This window comes from Pygocentrus nattereri, chromosome 18 (assembly GCF_015220715.1).
Source record: "Pygocentrus nattereri isolate fPygNat1 chromosome 18, fPygNat1.pri, whole genome shotgun sequence".
In the NCBI taxonomy this organism is placed as follows: Eukaryota; Metazoa; Chordata; class Actinopteri; order Characiformes; family Serrasalmidae; genus Pygocentrus; species Pygocentrus nattereri.
This window is the reverse complement of record NC_051228.1, coordinates 34,401,060-34,425,692: the sequence shown is the minus strand read 5'-3', so window position 1 is coordinate 34,425,692 and position 24,633 is coordinate 34,401,060. Positions and strand designations below refer to the sequence as shown.

General features: G+C 42.1%; 1 protein-coding gene and 1 long non-coding RNA gene across 3 annotated transcripts in view; one reads left to right on the top strand and one right to left on the bottom strand.

Annotated features, from left to right (window-relative positions):
- alcama (activated leukocyte cell adhesion molecule a) overlaps positions 1–12,626 on the bottom strand; it is a 101,955-nt gene extending 89,329 nt beyond the window's left edge. For both annotated transcript variants that reach the window (XM_017691358.2, XM_017691361.2), the window contains exon 1: positions 12,333–12,626. In XM_017691358.2, the coding sequence (XP_017546847.1) occupies positions 12,333–12,390 (58 nt within the window). In that variant the 5' untranslated portion in view covers positions 12,391–12,626. The remainder of the gene's footprint in view (positions 1–12,332) is intronic.
- LOC108423759 lies at positions 12,626–24,032 on the top strand. Its single transcript, XR_001857579.2, has 3 exons — positions 12,626–12,904; positions 13,650–13,769; positions 23,629–24,032. It is a non-coding gene; the product is annotated as an uncharacterized LOC108423759 (long non-coding RNA).
- The last annotated feature ends 601 nt before the right edge of the window (positions 24,033–24,633 follow it).

The following is a 24,633-nucleotide window of genomic DNA, read 5'->3' as shown; positions in this document are numbered from 1 at the left end:
TGGCTTGGAAGTTGAAAGCAGCCTAGACCTTATCCTCAGCTTACCCGGTCTTATACATCAACTAGAACTGCATGTCATGGACAAAATACCAGATTGCAATATGTCTTCATAAACTTTTGACGTGACCTGGTTATAACTTGGCATGCAAGTTTATGCAGGAACTGAGCTGAAACATCTGAGGTGGTCCAGAATTCTCACATCACACACAGAAGAAACTATAATTTGACAGGAGGCCTCATTTACATATTGCAGCATCCTAGATCAATAATGTAAATACAGTATCAAAATGTTGATAACCAAACAGTGCACTGCTAAAGCACAGCCATACTTCTATATAAACAGCCACACAGCAATGTTCTGACCAACGACTGAGGACTGCCCCAGCACTTCTAAAGCTTTTATATCATTTTTACTTAAGGTCTCCGTATGAGGGACCTTTTGTTCTGATGGTCAATTTCATTAACTGGAGTCCAAACTGCGGTCACAAGACTAGTGTGTAGCCTGAATCAAACACATACTGCTGCTTCTGTCTCCTGTACAAGAGCACCGGGGAAGATTAACACAGCACTTGCAGAAAAATACACTGCCTCTTATCTTTCAGAAACACACCGGAGGAAATCTTTTGGACATCTTAAAAAGTTGGTCTGGAGGAAAGAAAGAGAGAAAGAAGGGGAAGTTAAGCTCCCCACCTGTAAATACAGCCTCTAAACACACAAGATGCTGTTACGCCACAGGAACAGGCTTTCAGTTAAACGCCTAAAAGTATGCAATACAGGGAGCTATTCCAAGGCTTCTCAAGACCTGGTGTTATCTCAAACAGCTACAAGTAAGACTACAGGTACTTCCTTTTAAGGATAAAAGAGTGGAGAAAGTGCTTGGCCCCCTTGGAGGTTAATTTTAGGCTTACAGGAGTGCACTATCACGGAGCTTTCAGCATGCGGCTAAATGGACTGCAGCAATAAGCTCTCTCACCGTGTCACCCCACAGCAGAGGAAAGAGAGTGTAAGAGAGAGTAGCCTCATAAAAATCCAATGTACAGGAACTAACTGTTGATATAAGGAACTGTTGATATAAGCAAAGACTGCTGTTCCTAAGGTTTTCCTACCCGCTAATAGCTACTAAGTAGATGACACTACTTTTACCAACTGAGGAACATTATGAAATGTGATGAAAAGCGATTATGAAACCGAGTGACTTGACGCAGCTTGATCCCACCTTAGGGACTTTTCAGTTGAATGGTCTGGCTATAACTTTTGAAAGGTCCAGATACACAGCGAGATCCTTCCTCCATTGTTTGATGCCTATTCTCTGCCACAATGGAGACTGGGGAGAAGGAGGGAGCTATTCCAGCTCGAAGAGAACAAACCTGTCAGAGAGCATGACAGGCCAGATGGAATATCAAAAGGGCACTGTTGGGGGACAAAATACCTGACTTCCAGTATTAGAGAAATGGCTTTCCAATGAAATGGTATTATTATAAGAGGTTCCACACTCCATGGCCGAAGCCTTTTCCCAGTATGAACTTATGCTTATAGAGGTGTTTCCTTAAGCGTTCACATTCATTTCCGCACTCTCTATTTTGCCCCACTGGAGCTCACTTTGCACATCTGTAACAGTTTAACATTGGACCGGTTGTATTTGACCTCTTCTGGAGGGTAATACATCAATTTTGCTTGAGTTTAGTGATGGCTGTCACAGCAAAAGAAGAAAGGAAAAGGGGGAACAGGGATGAGGGATGCTGAGCCTGAGAGAAAGACCGAGTGAGATGCCCAGTGGCAAGACTGATCTAACAAACAGATCAAACCTAAGCTTTGTGTCTGAAGTAAAGGCATAAAGAAAAGCCCCAGGACCCGAGTGAAAACAGCCAGAAAAGCCTACCTCTTCATCCTTTCTGTTAGGTGTTCACAAAACTCAAAAGGAGCCAGCAAAACATCCTAAAAGTTTGCAGAGCTGAAATTTTCAGCCCATGTGGCTTGATAAAAAATCTTTTTTTTTTTTTAAATTCCCCCCTTTTTGGTTTTTAAAAGCTCTGTCCGCAAAGTTTTTGAGATGTAAACAGAGACAGAGAGAGTGCATCAACTGCATGGGGTGGAATTCCGGGGGCCGGCGGAAGGTAGCCTGGGGCTATGAGGCTGCTAGAACAAGCAGAGGCGTACAAATAGAGCCTCTCTCTCTCTCCCTCTCTCCTCCCACCCCGTCGTGCTAAGTCGATGGGGTCCGGTGTACACTGCACTCAAGAAGAACCTCCTGTGCTCAAACTTCTCCTCTCCAACTCTCTTTAGAACAGTGCAGCCTCAAACGCCGCTCCAATGGCTGGGCCCGAGCTCCGCCCGCGTACTGGGGGCCGCGACTAATTTATCGCATGAAAGGATGCGCCTCTCCCTCGGCCTCGCAGGAGCTGAGCGCGGCGGCTGCCTGCCATAATCGTTCTCGCCGCAAGGACTACAGAATGCATTAGTGATACAAACCAACAACAGCCAACACCACATGCAGTAGATGAATTTAAATTTTGGCTGAATTATCACTTCAACCAACATTTCCAAAAGAGTATGGAATGTATTCTCCCCGGTTTGCAAAAAAGTTTTAGTTATGGGGAAGGCCTTAAGGTTTTCTTGAAAACCAACTGTCCTATTGACCATATTGACTCATACTGATCATATTGACTACGAAGATTTCACGCTTAGTCACCTAACTCAAATGGCAACTTAAGCAGCATGTTTAACCTGTCCCATGGCAAGTGCAGAATTACGGATTATGAAGCTCTCTGACCAATCAAGGCCAAGCATCTGATCAATCAGAGACCATCTTTTGACAGAGATGGACCTGTCCAGTCCTTTTTGGGTCACTTTTTTCCCTTTGAGTTAAGTTACCCTTTATTAGTCCCACAATGGGAAAATTCACCTCCACATTTAACCCATCTGTGCAGTGAAACACCCACCCACACCCACCCACACCAACTCACACACACCCACACACACACCCACACACACCCACACACACCCACACCCACACACACCCACACACACCCACCCACACACACACCCACACACACCCACACACACCCAAGGGGGCAGTAAGTTCACTTGCCCAGAGCATTAGGCAGCCCCAGGGAATGTTCTGTCAGCTAAGGGGATTGAACCAGCAACCTTCTGGTCACGAGGCTGGTTCCCTAACCCTTTGTGATGTTTGTGGCATCAATCATGTAAAATGATACCTTTCAGTTTAGGAAATAAATCTTACTGCACAGATAAGTCTTCATTGTTTAACATGACTTTACCTTGGCTTTTGCCCATTTTCCATTGTCTCAAAATTTCAGAACTCAGAATAGGATCTTTTCCCATTTTCTTCCATTCAAAGTTGAGGATGTTATTCCTTCTTCTGTGAAGTAATTTTTGGCAATAGCAACAATGGTGACATGATATATGCGATTATTATGCCCTTAAGCTTTAACATGTTGGCAGTGGCATTGCCTTTTGTCATTATGACTGCTTTACTTTCTACATATTTACAGTCCATTTCTTTTTCTTAAGCTCCTCAACTTTTCCTCAACTGTTCAGCTGTTTCTGAACCACACGGTGATGTGCACAAGGATGAATAATAGCTTGAGTATCTAAACCTGGTTCAGAAGAGGAAGCTGATAACCAGAAGCACAAAACAAAATGTTTAGCTTCTGTGAAACTGAAATGTAGGAACCTTGTCTTAATTGAATGTGCTCCCCGAAACAGGCCTCCGTTTAATTATTAACAAACTCCTCCATTAACACATTCTATTCAGTTCATTAAGCCTTCAGAAGCATCCGAATATGAGAATGAGGCATATATGATTGGAGCTGCGAATAAAACTCTTCAGGACAATCACCAGGAGCAATGTTGGCCACCCCTGGTACGGAGCTTAAAACTACTGCTGCAGACTACATACTCAAACTCTTTGGTTCTAATGTCGTTACACGCTACCGTTTATGAGCTTGTGGAAAAATTCTCATGTTTATGTTCACAAAGCTTCTAAATTTTTGGGCTGTAGCGTGTGTAATCTTTAATTCAAGCACATTTCTTTTTAATTGGGAGAGTGTGTTAACTACGGAAAGCTTAACGACTCCTTCATGCTTGGTTTTATTAGGCTTCCCCTGGCAGGGCTTTAATTAAATCTGGTTACACTGGAACGTCCTACTGAACCTGCAGCTGAACTTGCCCTCCCTCTCTCGTTCAGAGATAAAACCGTCCATCAAAGTTTCTCTCCCCGCCCATCTGCCCTATCACAGGCAACCGCTAAATCATTGGAAGTAGTTGTATTTATTACCCAGTTTAGGAGAGACAACAGTTCAACTTCTAAAAGCGTGATTTAGAGAGCGGCAATAAAACTTGGCTCCGGACTTAGGGGTGGATGGGGCTGGGCGGCGAGCGGAATAATGCCTGACCCTCTTTCATTAGCGTTATATACTGCAATAAGCCACGCTGGAGAGATAAATGGCATCGACCTATCCTCCCACGTAGGACAGACACATTAGACCGGTCCTCCAGACACGGTGCAATCTGGTCTTGGACTACACTTCATCTGTCAATGGGAAATTTGTGTTAATCACTCATTTGGCTGTGCTTCACGTGTCTGAAGAAGCCTCCATTTTGTTGTTTTGAGCTCACTGGGCTCCTTTACCTTTATTTCATATTCTAAAAGGAAAGGTCCATTTAAAAAGAACAAAAAAAAAAAAAAAAGACACTGTAATCACAAGAATCTAGCCAGTGTAGCCAGTGAACCTTCTGTGTTTAACCGTCCATGTGTAGACCACATTTCCTGATGGTGACATCAGGATCACGTGGAAATTCACAAAGGGTCAGTTATGATTTGAACTGCCCATTGTTCTGATTGGCTGCCCGGTATTTACGAAAGGACTTCCGTGGCATTTTGTGGCTCTTCTGGTTTATTTGTAATGCCAATTCCAGCAGAGTACTCAAGCTTTGAAATATAACTTCCTCTTTCGGCAGAGAGAGAGAGAGAGAGAGAGAGAGAGAGAGAGAGAGAGAGAGAGAGAGAGAGAGAGAGAGAGAGAGAGAGAGAGAGACAGACACACACACACACCAGGAGGAGGGAGAGAGAGACACACACACACACACACACACACACACACACACACACACACACACACCAGGAGGAGGGAGAGTGAGACACGAAAGAGCCAGAGAGAGAGACCGAGAAGGAGAGTGCAATTAAAACACTAAACACTGCCCACATGACCCACTTCTACTACTCTCTAGTTAGTAGTCAGGCCTTGTAAAAGGGAACATTCCCATAAAGGTCACAGCTTTGCTCTAGTTCTCACACAAACACACACACTAGGAGTGGACCACGAGCGAGTAAACTTTGTCTGCTTTGCATATTTTATGTGACTTGAATATGGGCACCTAAAGGGGCCACATCCTACATTTCTCTTGTATTTTGTTCTTTACCCTGAGGTCGACTTACGACAACCAGATAATTATTTACAACAGCATTTACGATACTGTCGTTACTCTTTGCCATTAAACAAGCCGTTTTGTTTACTGACGACTGGTACGTAAACAGATAGACCATAGATAAAACATTTAAAAATGAATTATTACAGCATGTAGGCTATGGTATGTGCCATGAAATCCAATCAACAAAGAACAGTTGGTCAGTGAAGGTGATGAATTCCATTAGCTTTTGGCTGAACTTTGCACTTTGACTCGGTTTTCTTTTGCTTCTGCTTTGCTGTATTTTGCATATTGAGTGGGATGTCATGTTTTCAAGGGGGTGTCCAAGCTATAGCGGAGAAGTTCTTGGGTGCTGTACCACTTCTTAATAGTCGTCCCTCATATAAACCATGAACAGTTACACAGCTGTGTTACAAAGCTGACCGCTCAATTAAAAGGATTCTTAAAGTCTTAGACTCTGTCCATCACTGTGGCCCTGTTTAATCTCTGATTTTTTTGGTCAATATTTCCTTTTTTTGTCTGTCCAAAAACCAAAAGTTTGCTGAAATTTTGGTGCATCCCTATATTACATCAAAAAAAACAGGACAATCTATTTTCTATTAAATAAGCCACTTCATGGAGGAATGGTGGGTTCAATGTAGGTTTACTGGAACATCCATATTACACGTGTGCCTGTTTAAAAATCGCATGTCATCCATTAATACTTATAAGCCAGGGATGGGAAACTTTGCCATCCTGTCACGGCCTTTTGGGTTCAAAGCGTCACTTAAAGAGCGCGAACGGCAGGCAGAAGCGCCTCCTCACACGTGAAGAAATGCAATCTGCACATCACAGGCACCATCAAAGCAGCGGCCTCCGAACGGCAAACCAGTTATCGTACGTCTCCATAGCTGCCAAAAAGGTTGGCCGACTTTGAATGTCAGGCTGAATTGATGCGCTCAAAGCTTCAGATGGATATTTGACAGGATTTGATTTAAAAGGATGGAGAGAGAAAAAAAAAACTCACCTACTGTGATTCCTGACCTTTTTCTAAAAGCAGATATAAATACCAGGACAAACATTAAACATTAATGGAGAAATGCCGCCCGGACAAATAGAACAAGCTTTCTATTGGAGGGAAAAGAACCCATTAACAGGTTAGGCTCTGTGGTTTCCTTGATCCTGAGTGAAGGTGCTTGGCCCCCCTTGTGGGGGGCCAAGAAAACAGGGCACCCAACAGGCCTCAATTAGCAGTATTATCTTCCAAACTGATCAATAAAACAGGCTCAGACGTAGGGAGACTTATAACCCAATCCCAAGTAAACAAACATATAAATAAAGTTCCGCCAGCCAGATAATAGCTGCTAAAACTGAACAGGTCCCAGACACGCACAGGAAGTACTGCGCTCGTGAGTTATAGCCGAGGAGTGCATGCTTGAGAACAGGTTTGTGAGAATAATTGGACGATCAATGCTTATCCTTTGACCTGGCCATCGACTTTCACATCAATACGTTTATATTAGCGAGCGGTAAATGGGCCCAAAAGAGCCTAGTTATGGTTCCTTAAACACCAAGCCATCAACCACGAGGCGAAATGACACTTCATTAAAGACTGATGGTGGATCTTTCGCCGTCTGCTGCACAGCACCTCCTGACAAGCTCTCCTGCACTCTCACCATATAGTCTCGTCTTCTCAGTTAATTATATCACACAGATTCGGATGCATCTAATTAATTCCTCACATTTCCACAAAAGCAAGTAGAGCCGCTGGCAGCTGACTGGCAGGTGTGAGCACAATAATCACTGCTTTCTAATGTTGAAAAAAATTCAAGAGCTGCAGACCTTTACCCCTTCAATGGGCTGAAGTGGGGAAGGCTGTGGTCAGTGAAGATTTCTTTTGATGGCTATTGATTTTTCTTAAGTGTGCTCTGACATGCAGCTTTTTTTCACAGCTCGACAGAAAACAGGTCAGTCTCGGAGGAACCTGGGCAAGTTATAGCAGATGGAATTATCACAGGTTTTTTTTCCTTTCTTTATAAGGTTCCATATTGGACTGTGCTGGGGAGGACTTCACAGCAGGAAGGCAAATGTTGGTTAAGCTCAATGGAATATCCGGTGGTTCCATGTTCAAGATCCATGTTCAAGGAGCCTATCATCCCTGGCTGCTTCTGTGCACCATTACCCAAGCTCACATTACAATGAGCAATATGTTGACCTCACTGCGTTTGCTGATTGCTGAAGAGAAGTTTGTTAGACTGGGCACAACAGTCAGGCAGCAATGTTGAAGGAAATGACAGTTTAGGGCTGGGAAGTACCCAAAGGTTGGCTTGGGGCAGCTGCTTCTCAACAGCAATACAATTCTTTCCTCTATCAGAGCATTTTGGCATGTGCTCATATGTTCAGGATTATACAGTAATACACTGTACATATGTACAAGTCAGACTGAGTTATTCATTTTACGGGAGATACGTCTGAGAAGATTAGATATGAGATCATTCATGTGCACAAGGAACAGGAAAGTGAAAGGAAACAGGAGTTTCCAAAACTGGAATTAAAAAAAAAAAAAGATTGAGAAAATGGGACTGCTGACTCCCACGCAACATCTAGAAAACCACACTTGTACTTAAAAATGTTCCCGTCTAAATGTGGCCATTAAGTTTTTTTATTATTCTGTTTAGTTATTCATTTATTGATTTATTTTTCACAAGATTTTTAAAGACACTAAATATGTGATAATAACAATAGCAACAGCAATAATAAGTCAAATGAAAGTACATGAAAAAACAGTGGTTTCTAAAACTATGAAGATTCATGAAGTTTTTAGGACTAGCAATCATGCAAGACCTGGTAAGACCACCAAAACTATCACCATCAGATAGACAGTACTTACAGCATACACCTTTCAGAGAGAAGAGGGCTGTCCACCCCAGAGGCCAGTGCTCAACACTGATGAATGTTTTTGGGATTTCTTGGATTGTGAGAAACAGAAAATACAACCAACTTCTTCAAAGTTCAAAGACTAAACTTTAGAGGTGTGGAGAAATGTCCCTGCAGACATCTTTGAAAAACTGAAAGCAAGGCTCGGAAAAAATGAAAGGTGGTCTTTCGCATAGTAATCCATGTTCAGTACATGTTGAGTGAAATATCAGGAACCACACAACTGGCCTACTACATAACGTTCATCTAACTTGACTTCTGTACAGATCATGGGGTCGACACAGTCAGATTCACGCACCTCCATATCCATATTTTCACTACAGCCCTAATATGCATCAGACTCACATACAGCATAATGGAACTGGACATGATAAAAACAGACTGGCAATTGAAAGGTGAGGGAAAATAAGGTGGGGGAGAAGCTGAACAGATAGAATCTGCTCAGTTTAAATGAATGAAAGCTCTAGAGGGCGGTTAGTTCCAGGCTAGGCAGTAGGTCCCCCCCACTGGGGCTCCGATTAATCCATTAGTAGATGAGACGAGAGCAACATCAATGGACAGACAACACCCGGTGTGACAGTGAGGAAAGACTGAGGAGACGTGAGGTCCCGGCAAAAGGCAGATGCCTCATCTGTCATATGGTCAGAGGGAAATTACTGTAAAAGCCATCTCGGAGGACATAGCAGTAAGTATCCTTAGGTCTGCCTGGTGACACATCAATAAGTAATGCAGTAATGGACTCATCACTTCGAAGAGAAATATGGATGGATAGCCTAAGCACATAAGGCCAGCACAAACAACGCGTCAACCGTAAACATGACGGATTGATGTTCACATCCATTTCGCCACACGAACTTGTACGAGGTCTTTGATTTCCATATTTAGTTATTCCGAGCAGTACAAGGCCCTAGAGCCGTGTGCTTTTTTCGCCCAAGCACTCCCACTGACTTGAAAGCGATTCTATACTTTTGCTACAAAGAAATGAATATGCAAATACTAATTAGAGAGCTCTTTTAAGCACACACGCTTTCCTGTTTGATTTCTCATCGGAATTGACAGTAATCTGAAGCAGTTCATGTGTGCCAATAAGCAAAGACAAATGATTCAGCGCCCGTGCTAAAATGCAAAAGGACGGTAACAGGGGGGCTTTCTGCTGATTGCTCGCTCCACCGGCGCTGGGCTTTCCCAGCAGAGCTGCATCTAGGCACGGTGAACTTAATGGAATTTAAAATTCCTCGCTTAGTCCAAATCTGTCTGTCCCTCCTCTCTCTCTCTCTCTCTCTCTCTCTCTCTCTCTCTCGATTTTCAGTTCCTATTTATTGTGGTCGTTCACCCTTTCAGCAGTCAAATGTCATTCAGAATGACATCACTGGAGTGAAACCGCACTCGTAAACAGAACGGAAAGCACCAGCAGGCATGATTCAGCGCTTACTCCTCATAAGTTGATGATATTTTCATTTTAAAATGGGCTAAATTTGTCACTGAATCACAAATCCTTTCACACAGAGCACCAATATTGGCCTTCAACCACTATAAATCAGAATGGGCCCTATGAAGTGGTGCGTCTGTGTGAAAACAGTGAAAGGTGCTACCCAAACAGCACCGCCATTCAAACTACAGATTAGTCATGGTGTTTACAGTCATGTTAAAGTGTGGGTCGAAAACGTGATAGGTGGAAGCTTTTAATCCAAACAGCACTAAGGTTTTCCTCCTGCATGAGAGAAATTAATTGAATGCTCAACCTCTGGGCTTACAAGGAATCTAGCAGCACTCTTAATCCTGACATGCATTTTACAGCAGAGCGCCAGGCCAGCATAACTAGCTAAGCCCAGAGGCAGCGCTGAGATGAGGGGAGCTGCAGGCTACGCAGCCTGGGACCACGCCCTTCCTTTTGTCAGGTAAGAACCAATAAGCCAACAGCAATAGCACAGGGACAATCTCCTACTCAGTGCTTAGTGTCTATGAACTATTTATAGCTCTTTCTGTATTCTTATTATGGTGATAAATGGCTGCTGAAGGCTCCTTGTTTTCTGAGCAAACATTTTAAACAGTTGACTATTGTCCTCCATAAAGAGGCTGAGAACAAGAATCCTACTCAAACCTCTCACAAGGGGCTCATTCTCCTGCTCTGTTGAAATTCCTTATCACATTTACAGTAATTAAACTGTAACAAGAAGACAGGGTTCTGAAGGAATCCATCAGTAAACAGCTACAGTACAGTCATGGGCACAGGCACTGGCTCGGGACAATAGATGAGCCATCTTCCATTTTTACCCAATTCTTTGTGGCCAGTCATATCAGGCCTATTAGTCATTAGTGGTTCTATTACTGTAAGCCTTCGTCCCCAAAGGGTGGCTGAGGGGCTTTCATTCAACTGAGACAAAGGCGGGACGGCAGAGTGAAACTAGACTGAACTCACATTAAGGCAAAAGGCGAAAAAACGTGGCTTAGATCGCCATCAAGGCAAAACGCAGTGGTTTAAATGTGGCTTATAGCCACATCAAGGCAAGAAACAGTAACCTAAACGTGGCTTAGATTCATATCAAAGGAGACGGCAGTGGTTAGCAGATTAAATCAGATCAGCAAATCTTTGCCGAGATTTTACGGTTGCTTATGATGGGGCGAGATTCAATAGAGTCCCAGGAGTAAAAAAACCTGAACAACGCAGTAGCCACCACCCAAATTCCCCCCAAATGACCTACACGGGCAAGTCTGACCACAACAGAGCAAACTCTGAACCCAAGAGAGGGAGAGAGAAAGAGGGAGAGAGAGGTACAGAGACACTTGGCAATGAGAGAGAGAGAGGTACAGTGACACCTGATAATGTGAGGGGGGGGGGTGAGAGAGAGAGAGAGAAAGAGAGAGAGATACAGTGAAACCTGACAATGCGAGAGAGAGGGGGGTGAGTGTGTGAGAGAGGGGGGGGTGAGTGTAAGAGAGAGCGAGAGAGAGAGGGGTGAGTGTGTGTGTGTGTGTGTGTGAGAGTGTGAGTGAGAGAGAGAGAGAGAGAGAGAGAGAGAAAGAGAGAGAGAGAGAGGTGAGTGTGTGTGTGTGAGAGAAAGAGAGGGGTGAGTGTGTGTGTGTGAGTGAAAGAGAGAGAGAGATATTACTGTCAAAAGTTTGGTAAGGATGACTCATGTGACACCCTAAGTCAGGCAATAGGCTAATGACTGACACAGTGCGGTTCCCACCACACACACACACACACACACACACACACACACACTCACACACGCGGTCATTAGCGCACACACCCACTGCGTTCCCGCGCGCCGTCATTGCTCACAGGACTGCCTGTCAGAGTTTGAGTCTAAGAGACTAACTACTAAGAACTGAGCTCAACCGAGCGGGTTCACTGAATGAGTGAACGACGCCGATCATATGTGACGTATTTAGATTAAGTTTCGACAAGCGTGAGGAATCGGAGAGTCCCGTACTCGCCCTCCTCGCGGCAGAATGACACCGACACCGAAAGCTCGGAGTCGCTGGTTACAGGACGTTACAACAACAACAACAACGTTTCACTTTGTTTCTTTTCCGAGGCTTCTCAGTCAACGTTCCGTCCCACCTTAAAACGGGGGCAGCCGCGACAGTCCAGGCGGCGCGGGTGCCAGAATAAGAGCGACTGCCGCACCATTTAAGGTGGAACGGAGCGTTCGAGTAAGAAGCGAACAGTTCACATGTTTTTCCCCTCTCTTTCGCGGTCTCTGCCCTTTATTCACAGCAGGCTATACTGAAGTTCACACACGGGGTCTTCCACCAGCAGCTTCCCCCACAACACGCCGGGGAATTTACCGCCGTCTCACGCGCGTTTCTCAATGACGGCACGAGCGCTTCGGTAACTCCCGAGGCTGCCTAGGAAGTCCGCTTCGCGTGAGAGCACTTGTTGATGTTTCGTCACATAATAAAACGGAGGATAAAAAGTTGCGTGGAAGCGCCTGAAGGCGAACTTTCTTTCACACAGCCTACCTGGAGCGAGCATCGCCGCGGCGAGGAAGGCACCGAAGAAACGGACAACCGCGTGCATCCTTCTCGAAGCCGGAGGAGGTCTCCCGTTTACAGTCACCTGAGGAGCCGGGAAGCTTCTGCGTCCGTCGAAAAATGTCAGTGAAAACGACGGTGAAGAAAAGCGAGTCGAGGGTCGCTCCGCACGGACCACCGAGAGCGAGGAGAAGAAGTTTGGCTCGGCGCTGAGTCGCAACGAGAGTCGGCGGCGGCCTGAGCGAGCAGGTGAAGTGAGAGGGACCCGGAGCGGGAGGGGCTTTGAGGAGAGCGAGCGAGGAAGCCACGCCCCTCCCCACGCCGCCCCGCCCTCTCTGGACGTGGCCGCGCCCCCTCGCTCGCCGCTTGGTTTGCCAGGCGTGGTCTTTACCTCAGGTAGCGTGGCGGCTTGTTTAAACAGCGTGGAAATTTTCTGGATATTTTTAAGTACTGTTTTAAGCCTGGACGGTCTGTTTAGCCTTTAAACACGACGTCTGGCTACTTGTGGTTTTTGTCTGAGGCCGACTTCATTATGGAGCCACACAAGAGGAAGAATTCAGGTAAAAAAGTGGCATAAAACTCATAATGCAGTATAATACAACATATCACAACACAACAGCAGCCTCACAGCGGGTTTACGTCTAAGATGCTCAGTATTAAAGGGGAATTCCACAGATATTTTCGCGGAATGAAATGGTTAAGGTGTAGACAGAGTTATTCAGAGTGGTTTAGGTGAAATGCAGCGTTCTAGAGGAAACTACCCAGTCAGAATATCTCACAGGGGTGGTGATAGTAACCAAACATCTGAAGCGTTTGATGCTTCTGAAAGCTAGCTTAGCGAAAGCTCTTAAAGAAATGGTGCATCCCCTGATACCCGAGACATTGTTTTGTGGTAGTTTTGAGACATTTATGCCCAAAACATTTATTTAAAACACATTCATGGTTGAGATGTAAGTGAGAGAGGCTTCCTCAGGCGAAGTTGTACCCCAAGAAAGCATTTATTTGAATTTACCACTGTTTTACACTGTCAATATTACAATGAAAAACTTATTTGGATACTAAATCCAATGGCTGTTTGAGTTGGTGACATCTTGATCCCTAGTTCCTGTCTCCAAAGCTAAAGACATTCCATTAGGAATTTTTTTACAGTGGATAATTTCAGATTAAGCCGCATGAATGTCCGCTTGTTAATGTCTTAACAGGTAAATCATGAAGGAAATTAGAAAAATTGCCAAAATTCCTTCAACAACCACCACCCAAGTTGGTTAGTTTAGTATTCCTTATTGTATTATGTGGCATCTGTAGGAAAACTGTCCCTGAAAAAATGGCTGATTCTTGAGATGTGAATTTTTGGATCTAATGACTGACTCGGTTCATCCAGAGTTTGGAATTTCCCCAGGGAAGCCACTACCACTGCTTTTGAAGGTAAGACCCAATAGGCCTCTCACTGGAAACTTAAGTACTTTACCAGTGTGGAATTTCCTAGAATGGCATGGCAAATTGTTAAATGACGTTAAAACGACCAAGACACTAATTCTGGATTAACAGGGAAGTCAAATTACAGAACTGACCTGCAGCTAAAAGCTGTTGTCCATCATGATGCCTGTGTGGTTTGAAACCTGATTACAGTTGTAGTCTACATGGCCTCCATATGCACAGGTACGTTCGTATTTTGCTTCAGATGCTTGGCAAAGTCGTTCTGGCCCATCGTGGCAGCCCACCCAGTTCCTCAATGAAATGTGAGTAAATTAATTTCAGCATTAGACACACACCATTAGCCATGATGAGGACACACCAACGCACGGTGTGTGTGTCAGCGAAGTAACCCTAATTAGCAACTTATGTGCCCTTTTTCAAGTGCAACAAGTTTGTATTTACTAGATGGTTAAACACTGTTTAGAAGGCTTCATGATCAGTGTTGAGTTAGTCTGTCGAGCAGGAGCAGGACTTGACTGGATTAGTTCTAATTCAGAACCATTGGCCAACTGCTTGCACACAGAGGAATTAGACCTCCGACTTTTAACTCATCCGTGCCCATCCGTGCACCCACATACATGCACACTTGTGAACACACACAAAAGGGGCAGTGACCACACCTGCCCAGAGCAGTGGGCAGTCCTTTCCATGGCACCCAGGGAGCAGTTGGGGGTTAGGTGCCTTATACAAGGGCATTTCAATCGTGTCCAAATATAGTGTGTGTGTGTGTGTGTCTCTCTCTCTCTCTCTCTCTCTCTATATATATATATATATATATATATATATATATATATATATATACATATATAGAGACACACACACACACACACACATATATATATATAACACTTGAAAAACTTAATAGGTTTCCAATTTGTTTCTGTTTCAAAAATAAAACAAAGTTATTTTAACCTTCTTGAGCCTCAATTTAGCAATACAGGTGTTGACTATACATGACTATGAAATATGATTTAAATGAGATAAAGTAAACAAATGGCAAATAAATATTACAAAAAAGTTCCTCAGGAGTCACATCAGTGGTGTTACTGTGCAACAAAAAATCTATTTTGCAATAAAAGTCACGCTGATGACATCACCCGACTTCCTTTTACCTGTTTTCTGAGGATCTATGAAGAAAAGCACACGGTGAGTCCGCTGTGTCTTTTCAGTTATCAGAGGTTTTCTCTTTTAGCTCATGATTTCATATGAAGCTTTTAGCTGAAGTCTTTTGACTACTTTATTCTTAGGTAATTGTGAAAAAATTAGGAAACAAATGGATTAAATTACATATTTTAGTAGATTTACTGGTTGAGAACATGTGGTTTGATGTTACTATCTCTGGCGTTACCTTGCTTGTGTGTGACGCCAATGACAATCAGTAACACCAGTGACTCCTCGGGATAGATAAAAAGTGGACGTTTCTTTAGAATGACCCATCTGGCAGTTCAAGCTACAGCAGTTTAGCTTCGTCTTCATGCTGGAGTTATAACAAATGTTTTGACTGGGCAGACAGAACACATTTCATTTAAATTGATCAGTTTTAAAGGCACAGTAGCTTAGCAGCCTGTTCAATTCAATAGAGATAATGAGAGGTTGGGACACGTAAAAATTCATTGATTAATAATTACCTTTTTTTTTTAAGCCACAGCCGTGATAAATGGACCTAAAGGAAAACCTCAAAGTACAAGAGAAGTGTAAGGACATGGTTCCACTCCAGCACATTAAATACTCTGGTTAATGCCTGTGCCAAAAATGTCAAAGGTACTTCAGACCTGAGTGTCTGGCTTTCTAAGGACCTTGTATCACCTGTTATCAGCACTAGTTTGAAAAGGGGAACTGGTGATGAATAGATCTTCTCTGTTCATTAGATGGAAAAGACTGTGTGACTGTCACATCAAAAAGCCTGAATTTGTTAGACTATCACGTCAAGGCCATCTTCACTACTGCCAGTGCCCCTCCTTCTTTTCTGTTTGTCATGTACACATTTTACTTTAGGCAATCATATGCAAATGTTCTCTGAAGAATGCCGGCAGTAGTTGTTAGGCAGATGGTGCAGTACATCAGAATGTTACTAGATCATTTGAGCGATGACATTCAAAGAGTTGTTTTAAGCCTATTGTCCTAAAGAATAAAACCGAAACGGAATGCGGAGGAGCTCCGAAGGGCTGAATCACATGAGCACTTAGTGATTATTATTGATGGCATACCTGGAAGAGAAGTCACATTTCCAAGAAAGCCATTGCATGATTGCTTCTTAAGAAGGCTAGGTTCTTCTGATGAGACAAAATCAATGTTTGAACTGCATTAACACGGGCGACAGCGGTGTAACTACCAGCAGTGCAGGCAGGAATGTTGCACTGGGCCTGAAGAGGGGGACTGGGCAGGGTGCATGGCAAACAATGGTCAGACCACTCTTGATTGATTTAACTACCTGTTGAATTAGCCATTAAATACAAGTTATTAATTTTGCAGGAGATACAAGTTGAAATAATGAGTTCAAAGAGAAAATGGGACTCACAACCACACATAACCTGGTAGACCACCAAAACTATAATCATCATCATCATCATCATCAGATGAACAGTACAGAAAATAATCTGCCTCCACTCTTGCTTCAGATCTGAAAAAAATTCATAGCTTCGTCAGGGGAAATTCAATGATGTGGCTTGAAAGAATGTGTTGCCAAGAAGCTTGTAGAGGAAAAAGTGCAAAGAGACCAAAAAAGTAGAACTTTTGCAAATCAAACAAAGAAACTGCTGGTGTTCTCAGAGCAATGGACTGACCACCCCAGTTTCCAGACCTTAACGTCACTGAGTGTGTTTGGGAATACTTGAGTCGCAAGAAGCAGAAAGTGCAACCAACTACTAAGACTGAACTTCGGATGTGTGGAGAAATATCCCTGCAAATTTCTTTGATAAACTGAAATCAAGTCTTCTGAAAAAATGGAAGCTGTAATAAAAGGTAAGCATGGACTTAATCAATACTGAAAACATGTTATATTTGTTATGTATTTTTATGTTATTATGTTCATCTCACTGACTCAAATGTCTCAGTTTAATTAAAACTCACATTTTTAGTCCTGCATCTCAGTTCGGTCAACAACATAGAATGTGTGTGTTGTAAACTTCCATTATATTTCCCTACCAGGTAAAATGAGTGACTCTTTCTATTAAACAGTGCCGCCAGGCTTTGAACCCATGCTGTTCTGATAATGGGGAAAGTGCTTAGACAGTTATGCTACTTAAAGTCTTCATTTCTGTGTCCAAAATGTTTAATACACACAAGATTTGATCTGTTATTTTTAGAAATGTAAGAAGCATACTGGACTTAAAAATTTACGTGCATTCATCAGATAATAAGTTTACATAACGGAATGTAAGATACACATTGTTTTGAAATCTATTACTTTTTTGTAAAAAGTATTTGACGTTTAATTCAAAATGTGAAGCTAGGCCCATATCAATGAAATGAACATTTTTAAATTTAAAATTTTAATATTTTTAATATTTTTCTTTGTTCAGATAGCAAAACATGCTATATAGGTCAACAGTTTTAACTTGGAGTAGCTACCAAGTTAGCGAAAATAACTTTTCTTTTGCTAGTCATTGTCTAAAAGATCTGGGTTCTGTGGTTCAGTTTGATGGCGTAACCAAGGTTACAAATTAATGGATATAACTCTTGCATCACATTCACTACATTAGTTCTATAAATATGATCCATTAAATATGATCCATTAAATTCGATTAAATATGATCCATTGAAAAGTTTCTTATGGAACCGAAAGCGTTTTTTTCCCCCCTTAGAGTCGCTCCAAGGTAGAGCACTTGCCAAACTCATCTTGGCAACTTTATTTTTAACAGAACCTGTGTGTATAATATGAAGCTCTACAGTTCACAAACAGATTGTAACAAGTTTATTGTGCTGCAGTGCATGGCAGAAAGCTCCAGGCAATCTCGGGGCTCTAAGATGTTTAATTTCTGGGAGTTTAATAAACATCATTTAATAGACTAATCTATATTCACTTACATCTAGAGGCATGCAATGTGAATAAATGCAGCTCTTTGTTTGAAGCCTCCCAAAAAGGCTATTTAAAGTTAAAATAATTATGAAGTTGCCATCATGGTCTGGATTATCATTTTCAACGCATGGTTTGTATTCATGCGCAGTAGGTGTGCACCATGAGTTTTTATGGCCAATGCTGGTTCTGATTTCTTCACACAGAAAATGCAGATGCTTCTTTTGGCCAGTTGTTATTGCCACCTAAAATATATGAATTATTAGGTGGGGTGGGGGTGGGGGGGGGGGGGGTGTATACTAAAATAAGGCTCACACTCTGTGGGCTAAATTTACATTTAGAAATTTAGAAATAAAATGAATTGTTTCTCTATTGGGCTGAAATGTTTTAAAGTGGTTTAAACTCTAAATAAAAATGAAATAAAATGAATCAAATAAAGAGCTACATTGAACGTAGGAGGCTGTTTATCACACTGAGTCAGTCATCGCTGGTTTCTGCAAGCACAGGTAGATTTAGCTGCCCAAATATTTAGAAAAACTGTGAAAATGTCTTTATAGCAACACATGTAACATAGCAGATTAATGACATGGTGCATGATAATGACATGATACAGTAAAGACTTTTTCACTGCTTCTTAATATGAATGGTAAACAAGATGTACTGGTGCATCAGCTTTGGCCAACGTCTAATACATTTGCAATTAATATGAAGTGTTTTAATTGAATTAATATGAAATTGTTCAAATCTCAAAATCAGGGTTATTATGGCAAGTATAACTAACACTAAAATCTGAAAACACAGAAAATCTGCTCACTAACTGTTAAATAAATAAAATACATGAAAAAATGTATCAAAACTGCAACGCCCTCGGCAGAACTAACTGAAACAGTTAAAAAGCAGTGGACTTACTGAGGACAACTTTAGTTTTTGTTTTTTCAGTGCATGAATGAGAGTTTAGTAGTGGGACTCGTCTGTGTTGGGGGGAGCTGAGGTCTGTCTACTGCTGGGCTAATTTTATTCTGTCTTTATCAAATACCTACTAAAACCAAACTGACTAACTGTGGTGGAAATACTAAATGCAAAAATATTTTTCATTATTGCTTGTTTGTTTGCTTTTCTGTGATTTCCAGGGATGCCCACATAAGTCCCCCACCCCCCTTCTCCGTGTGGTCTGTGGCTAACTTTCTGTTCCCATTGAAAAGAGGCTTTTATTAGGTAATTTGGTCAGTGTTGTGAAGCACATGTGGGACAGATATATTTATAGAAATCATTGCCATATACACTCACTGGCCACTTTATTAGGTATTTTATTTGCTAACACAAATAGCTAATCAGCCGATCACATGGCTGCAACTCAATGCATTTAGGCCTGTAGGGGTGGTCAAGACAACTTGCTGAAGTGCAGACCGAGCGTCAGAACGGGGAAGAAAGGGGATTTAAGGGACTTTGAACGTGGCGTGGTTGTTGGTGCCAGACAGGCTGGTCTGAGTATTTCAGAAACTGCTGATCTACTGGGATTTTCATGCACAGCCATCTCTAGGGTTTACAGAGAACGGTCCAAAAAAGAGGAAATAACCAGTGAGCGGTCAGTTGTGTGGACGAAAACGCCTTGTTGATGTGAGAGGTCAGAGGAGAATGAGCAGACTGGTTCCAGATGATATAAACGCAACAGTAACTCAAATAACCAACCAAAATCTCTGAGGAACGTTTCCAACACCTTGTTGAAAGTCTGCCGCAAAGAATTAAGGCAGTTCTGAAGGCAAAAGGGGGTCCAACCTTTTACTAGCAAGGTGACTAATAAAGTGGCCAGTGAGTGAATATTGCTGCTGATCAGTCATTTATGTCACCATGTGTTGACTTAACATTTAAATTATGCAGTTTCAGTTGAAAAGATGTAATTTTGTAAGTCAGTAATTCTGTTGGACATGAACAGCTGTGGGAAATGAACAAAACTGGGATTTATGTTCAAAACATGCTTCCTAAATTACAGTAAATCCCAACAGCAGCAGTTTTGTATGTGAAAATGTTACGACACTAAAACTCTTTTGTGTGCATTATTCTCAGCATCTGAATATCAAAGTCATTGAAGGGGCCTACAAGGTGCAGGAGTTGAAGAAACACCCAATTATGCTTTGACATTGGCATTTTGGTGTATAGTCGTGTGTAAAAGTTTGGGCACCCTGGTCAATTGGCATTTTGTTGATGTTTGTGAAAAAAAGTGAAAACAACCTCTAAAGATGACACACTTCTGCACATTTTAATACACGATTAACATTGAAAATGAATATATCATTGCTGTCCAATAATGAAAAAAATCTGTATTTTTATTTTTCTGTATCATTTCAACACATCCATCCATCCATCCATCCATCCATCCATTTTCTAAGCCTCTTCTCCCTCAGGGTCGCGGGGGGTTGCTGGAGCCTATCCCAGCAGTCATCGGGCGGAAGGCAGGATACACCCTGGACAGGTCGCCAGTCCATCGCAGGGCATCATTTCAACACACTAGATGTCTTTTATGATGTGAGAATTTCATAATGATTGGACAAATAGAAAAGCTTAAATCATTTGGAACGAAGCCTCTTTGACCCTGTAACCGGAAGGTTGCCGGGTTCGATCCCCAGTACCAACAGTCCATGACTAAGGTGTCCTTGAACAAGACACCTAACCCCCAATTGCTCCCCGGGTGCTGTGGATAGGGCTGCCCACTGCTCCGGGCAAGTGTGCTCACTGCCCCCTAGTGTGTGTGTATTCACTAGTGTGTATGTGTATGTCACTTCACGGATGGGTTTAATGTGAGGGTGGAATTCTCCTGTTTGTGGGATTAAAAAAGTATCACTTAACTTTACATAAACTTAAATTGAAAGATAAGTGTTTTGACTTCTCCTGTAAAGTTACTAGTTTGGAGATGCTTGTTTTACTTTGGACAGTGATGATATAGTACAATGTGCCCTGTGGCGCATTTACAGTGTGATAATCTCAACAAATAAATAGAAATCATGCACTAACGTTTTCAGTAAAAAAATGCAGATGATGTGTTTTCACTTGAAACTCAACAAAGCATATCTTTTGCGGAGCTTTGCAGATTTTGATCGTGCTTCTCTAACATACAGGGTTGTATTTAGACAAGCTGTCAGACCCTGCTGGTACAGTATGAGGTCACGTTTGTAGTTGACTGATTGCTTGTGTGGTGTTGCATCATGCTGCAGTGATGTCTCTTGTAGACTGAGTTTGTCATCCAACATCAAGGGTCGACCTGTCATTCCAAGACGTGACATTCAAACAGTTTGTTTTCAGGATCATTTTACTGTTTTATTTAATTGGTGCAATAAAACATTGTTCGCTGCTCAAGCCTTTTACATTTTACCACAGCAATTTTAATATGAATAGCTTTCCGAGCCTGCCAGAACGGTCTCGGGGAGAGCTTATGAGGCCCTTTGTTTGAATGTTAACGTGCGTTACCGGTGTCAAAAGTTCATGAGTTTTGCTTTGCTGTTGTCCTTGTTTCATGGCACAGCCTTATTCATGACATTATAAAATCAGTGCTCCTGTGACCCCTGACTGAGGCAGCCAGCTAAGACACCATTTTGCATTTCAATTCACATTTCACAAATTCAAAAACGAGCCTGTTTTCAGCAGAGACTTCTCGAACTGTAAAGCAGAACAGACAGAGGTGATGTTTTTCGGTGTCAGTTGATTGAATGTTAATATCATGTTAATGTTGCCTGGCATGACTACATGCTGATGCCACCTGCGTTTCCATCAGTGATGGAGATGGTCTGTTTATTGGCCTTAAATCGGGACACACTGGAGGTAGAAAATGAGCAGAATGAAATTATGTTTAAAATGTAGAAACAGAGCTTGCATGCATAATGAGAGGCAGAGTGCATCTCTTGTCTGTAAGGGGACAAGACACTCACCACCCACCTCATTAAAAGCAGCTACTATGCTTCCACTGTTTGGCCACTTTGAGGTCCACCTGCTTTAAAAGACCATTCTACCCAAGCGGTTTAAAGTCAGAGTTGAGAACACATTTTGAGCTTTAAACTGACCTGGACTTTAAACCACAGTCCTTTTGCCTGAATGACATTACACCATGTTAATTTTAATAAATGATTGATCATGCAGTTTGGTCACTACCAAGGCAGTAATAACACTGAAAGCACACCAAATGTTTAAATATTGACAGTTTCAAATTGTGGCACAGGTCTTGGGGGTCCAATGGCAGAAAGTCTGACTATGAGGGGTGACCTGTGTACATATATTTTTGCAAATTTTGACAATTTTTTTTCCACTAGTGTTACCAGTCAGGATAAAATATTATTTCTTTACTTTAGGCGCATTGTAAGCAGCACTACACGCCGTGTCCCCCAAAAAAATCAACATTATTTTTAATTAACATTCGCACACCAATCCAGACAGTCGGTGTCGATGCACAGCGGCTCTTATCCGCTCCAAACACTGCTTAATGTCCCTACGCACTGCAGAACGACACTGTATTTAATTACAGCATTAAATTAAACCCAGAATTAGACCACAAACAGCCATATTAGATCACATGTGGCTTGAAAACTGACACAGAGACACACAGTGAGGTCTTTTAGATAAACAGAAAAGTGCCGGAGGTCTGCTAGCTCAGCTAGGCCTCAGCTTTTTTCACCTGTCTTTCAAATCGAAAACTGTGGAGAATAAGTTGGTCAGATCCTAAATGGCATAAATGAATGTGAAAAGGTTTAATACCTCATATATAAAAAGATTGTACAAGTTGAACTTGATGTTAATCTGCAGTTTCACTGCGATGCATTCTGTTCTTCTAACAGGTCTATTAGCCCACCAGTTTCCCAGCATTTGGAGATTTTAGCCTTTAGCTTTAAGCCTTTCCAGTTTTAAACTGAAGCAACGTGGCTGGGTGCACTGGATTGTGTAGTTGCACTATAGCAGGGATGCACAACCCCGTTCCTGAAGGGCTGGTGTCCAGCACAGTTTGGTGATTTTTATCTGCTCCAACACACCTGATTACACTTACCTGTCAGTTGTGCACCCCTGCACTTCAGATTTGAACTTGGCAAGTTTACAGTTTATCCATGGGGCGGATCGTGTAATGCTGAATATGATGAAAATGTAGAAGACGTTCACCTCATGTGAGGGCATCATTTCATTTTAAACATTTTTCAGCAAAATAAGATGCCCCCCCCCCCCCCCTCCCCCCCCCCCGCCCCCGGCAGCCACCTCCGCCCCCTAAGTTCACATTTGTTATTTGTCTCTTTCTCTATGGGAGGTCTGTAGCCAGTACATGACTAGCAAACTGTTCACAAAGAAGTTATCTGTGCTTTTGGTAGTGACAATTCCTTTGTTACACACTGATTTTCAGAGACCCATTCACTTCAAACAATGGGCTCCAACCGCTCACCATGTGGCCATGAGGGACAGGGGTGCAGTCTCATTTCCTGGCCTAAAATGCAGGGGTGTGGTTAAAAAAACACTTTTTTTAGGTAGTGACATGAAAACATGGAACAGCATTCTGCCTTTTTTATGTAACTTGAAAAGATCTGGAAGAAATTAACTTGGGGAGGAAAACACAAACACATGTATTATATTCATGGCTTGGATATAGGAGTTAGGGATTTGGGACAGTCACCTCCCAGTAGAAATTACACTATAAATGATGATTGTGTATATATGTAGGTTATTGCTGTCTCAATTACTTACTTTGGTTTAGATAGATCATGACGTTGTCCTTGTAAATGTCTGAGGTCTGAAGTTAATTGTTTTTCATGGCTTTCTTGACTGCAGAACAAACTAATTGGGAAGACTGTAGCCAACTCATCATTGGTCAGTTTCTGGTCACAGGACTTTTGTAGGTGGTGGACCATTCTCAACACAGCAGTTACACTGACATGGTGGAGTGTATCAGGCACAGCAGTGTTGATAAAGATTTCCAAACATCAATGTCACCGCTTGGTCAGGAGACACCCAAAGAGATCCAATCAAGAGCAGCTCTGCGGTCAGAAACCGACCACTGATTACATGCTTGAACTCAAATTGTGGGAACACATAGGTTTCACTCTCTGACTGTGTAAAACAAAGTGCAGCTACATGTTAGCAGTTTCTAATAATGTTGCTGAACAATGTGTGTACAGTGTTTATATGTCTTAGATGCCTGAACAGTTATGATTTATCAGGCAAGATGTGTTTATTTGCTCAGAAAACAGTAATATTATAATATTATAGAATAAAAGACAAAGAACATTAATGCAGAAAGTTTCTTTTGTGTCAGTTGTTCATTTAACCCTTTCTAGACCTGTCCCTAAGGAAGCCATCCATTGTAGTCATCAGTCAATACCTGGTTTGTCTAATCAATGCCTCATTAATTTAAGTCTGCTGTGCTGGTAGTAGATTGTTTCTAATCAATGTGACTGCTGGAAACAGAAATCTGGAACATGTGTTAGCTCACAGCACCACAGCTGCTTTTCTTGGAAACAGTGAATTCTTGTTTTTTTTAACAGCAAATGTTTATTTGTATTCATTATAATATTATATGGTTACACAATATTGTATAGTACATTGAAAAACATTCAATGAGATTTTCACTGTTGCCAAGTTAAACTTCAAGGAAGTAAATGCCTTTTGGTCAATGCTCTTGTGGCGTCTATAACAAAAATTTCCACGTTTGTTGAAGAGTAAAGACACATGTTTTCAGCTTTGTATTAGTTTTGAGCTTGAGATCTATATTTGATTTTCAGTATGTTGTGTTTAAAATGTCTTTACAGTGCAGATTATATACTACTCACAATGCTT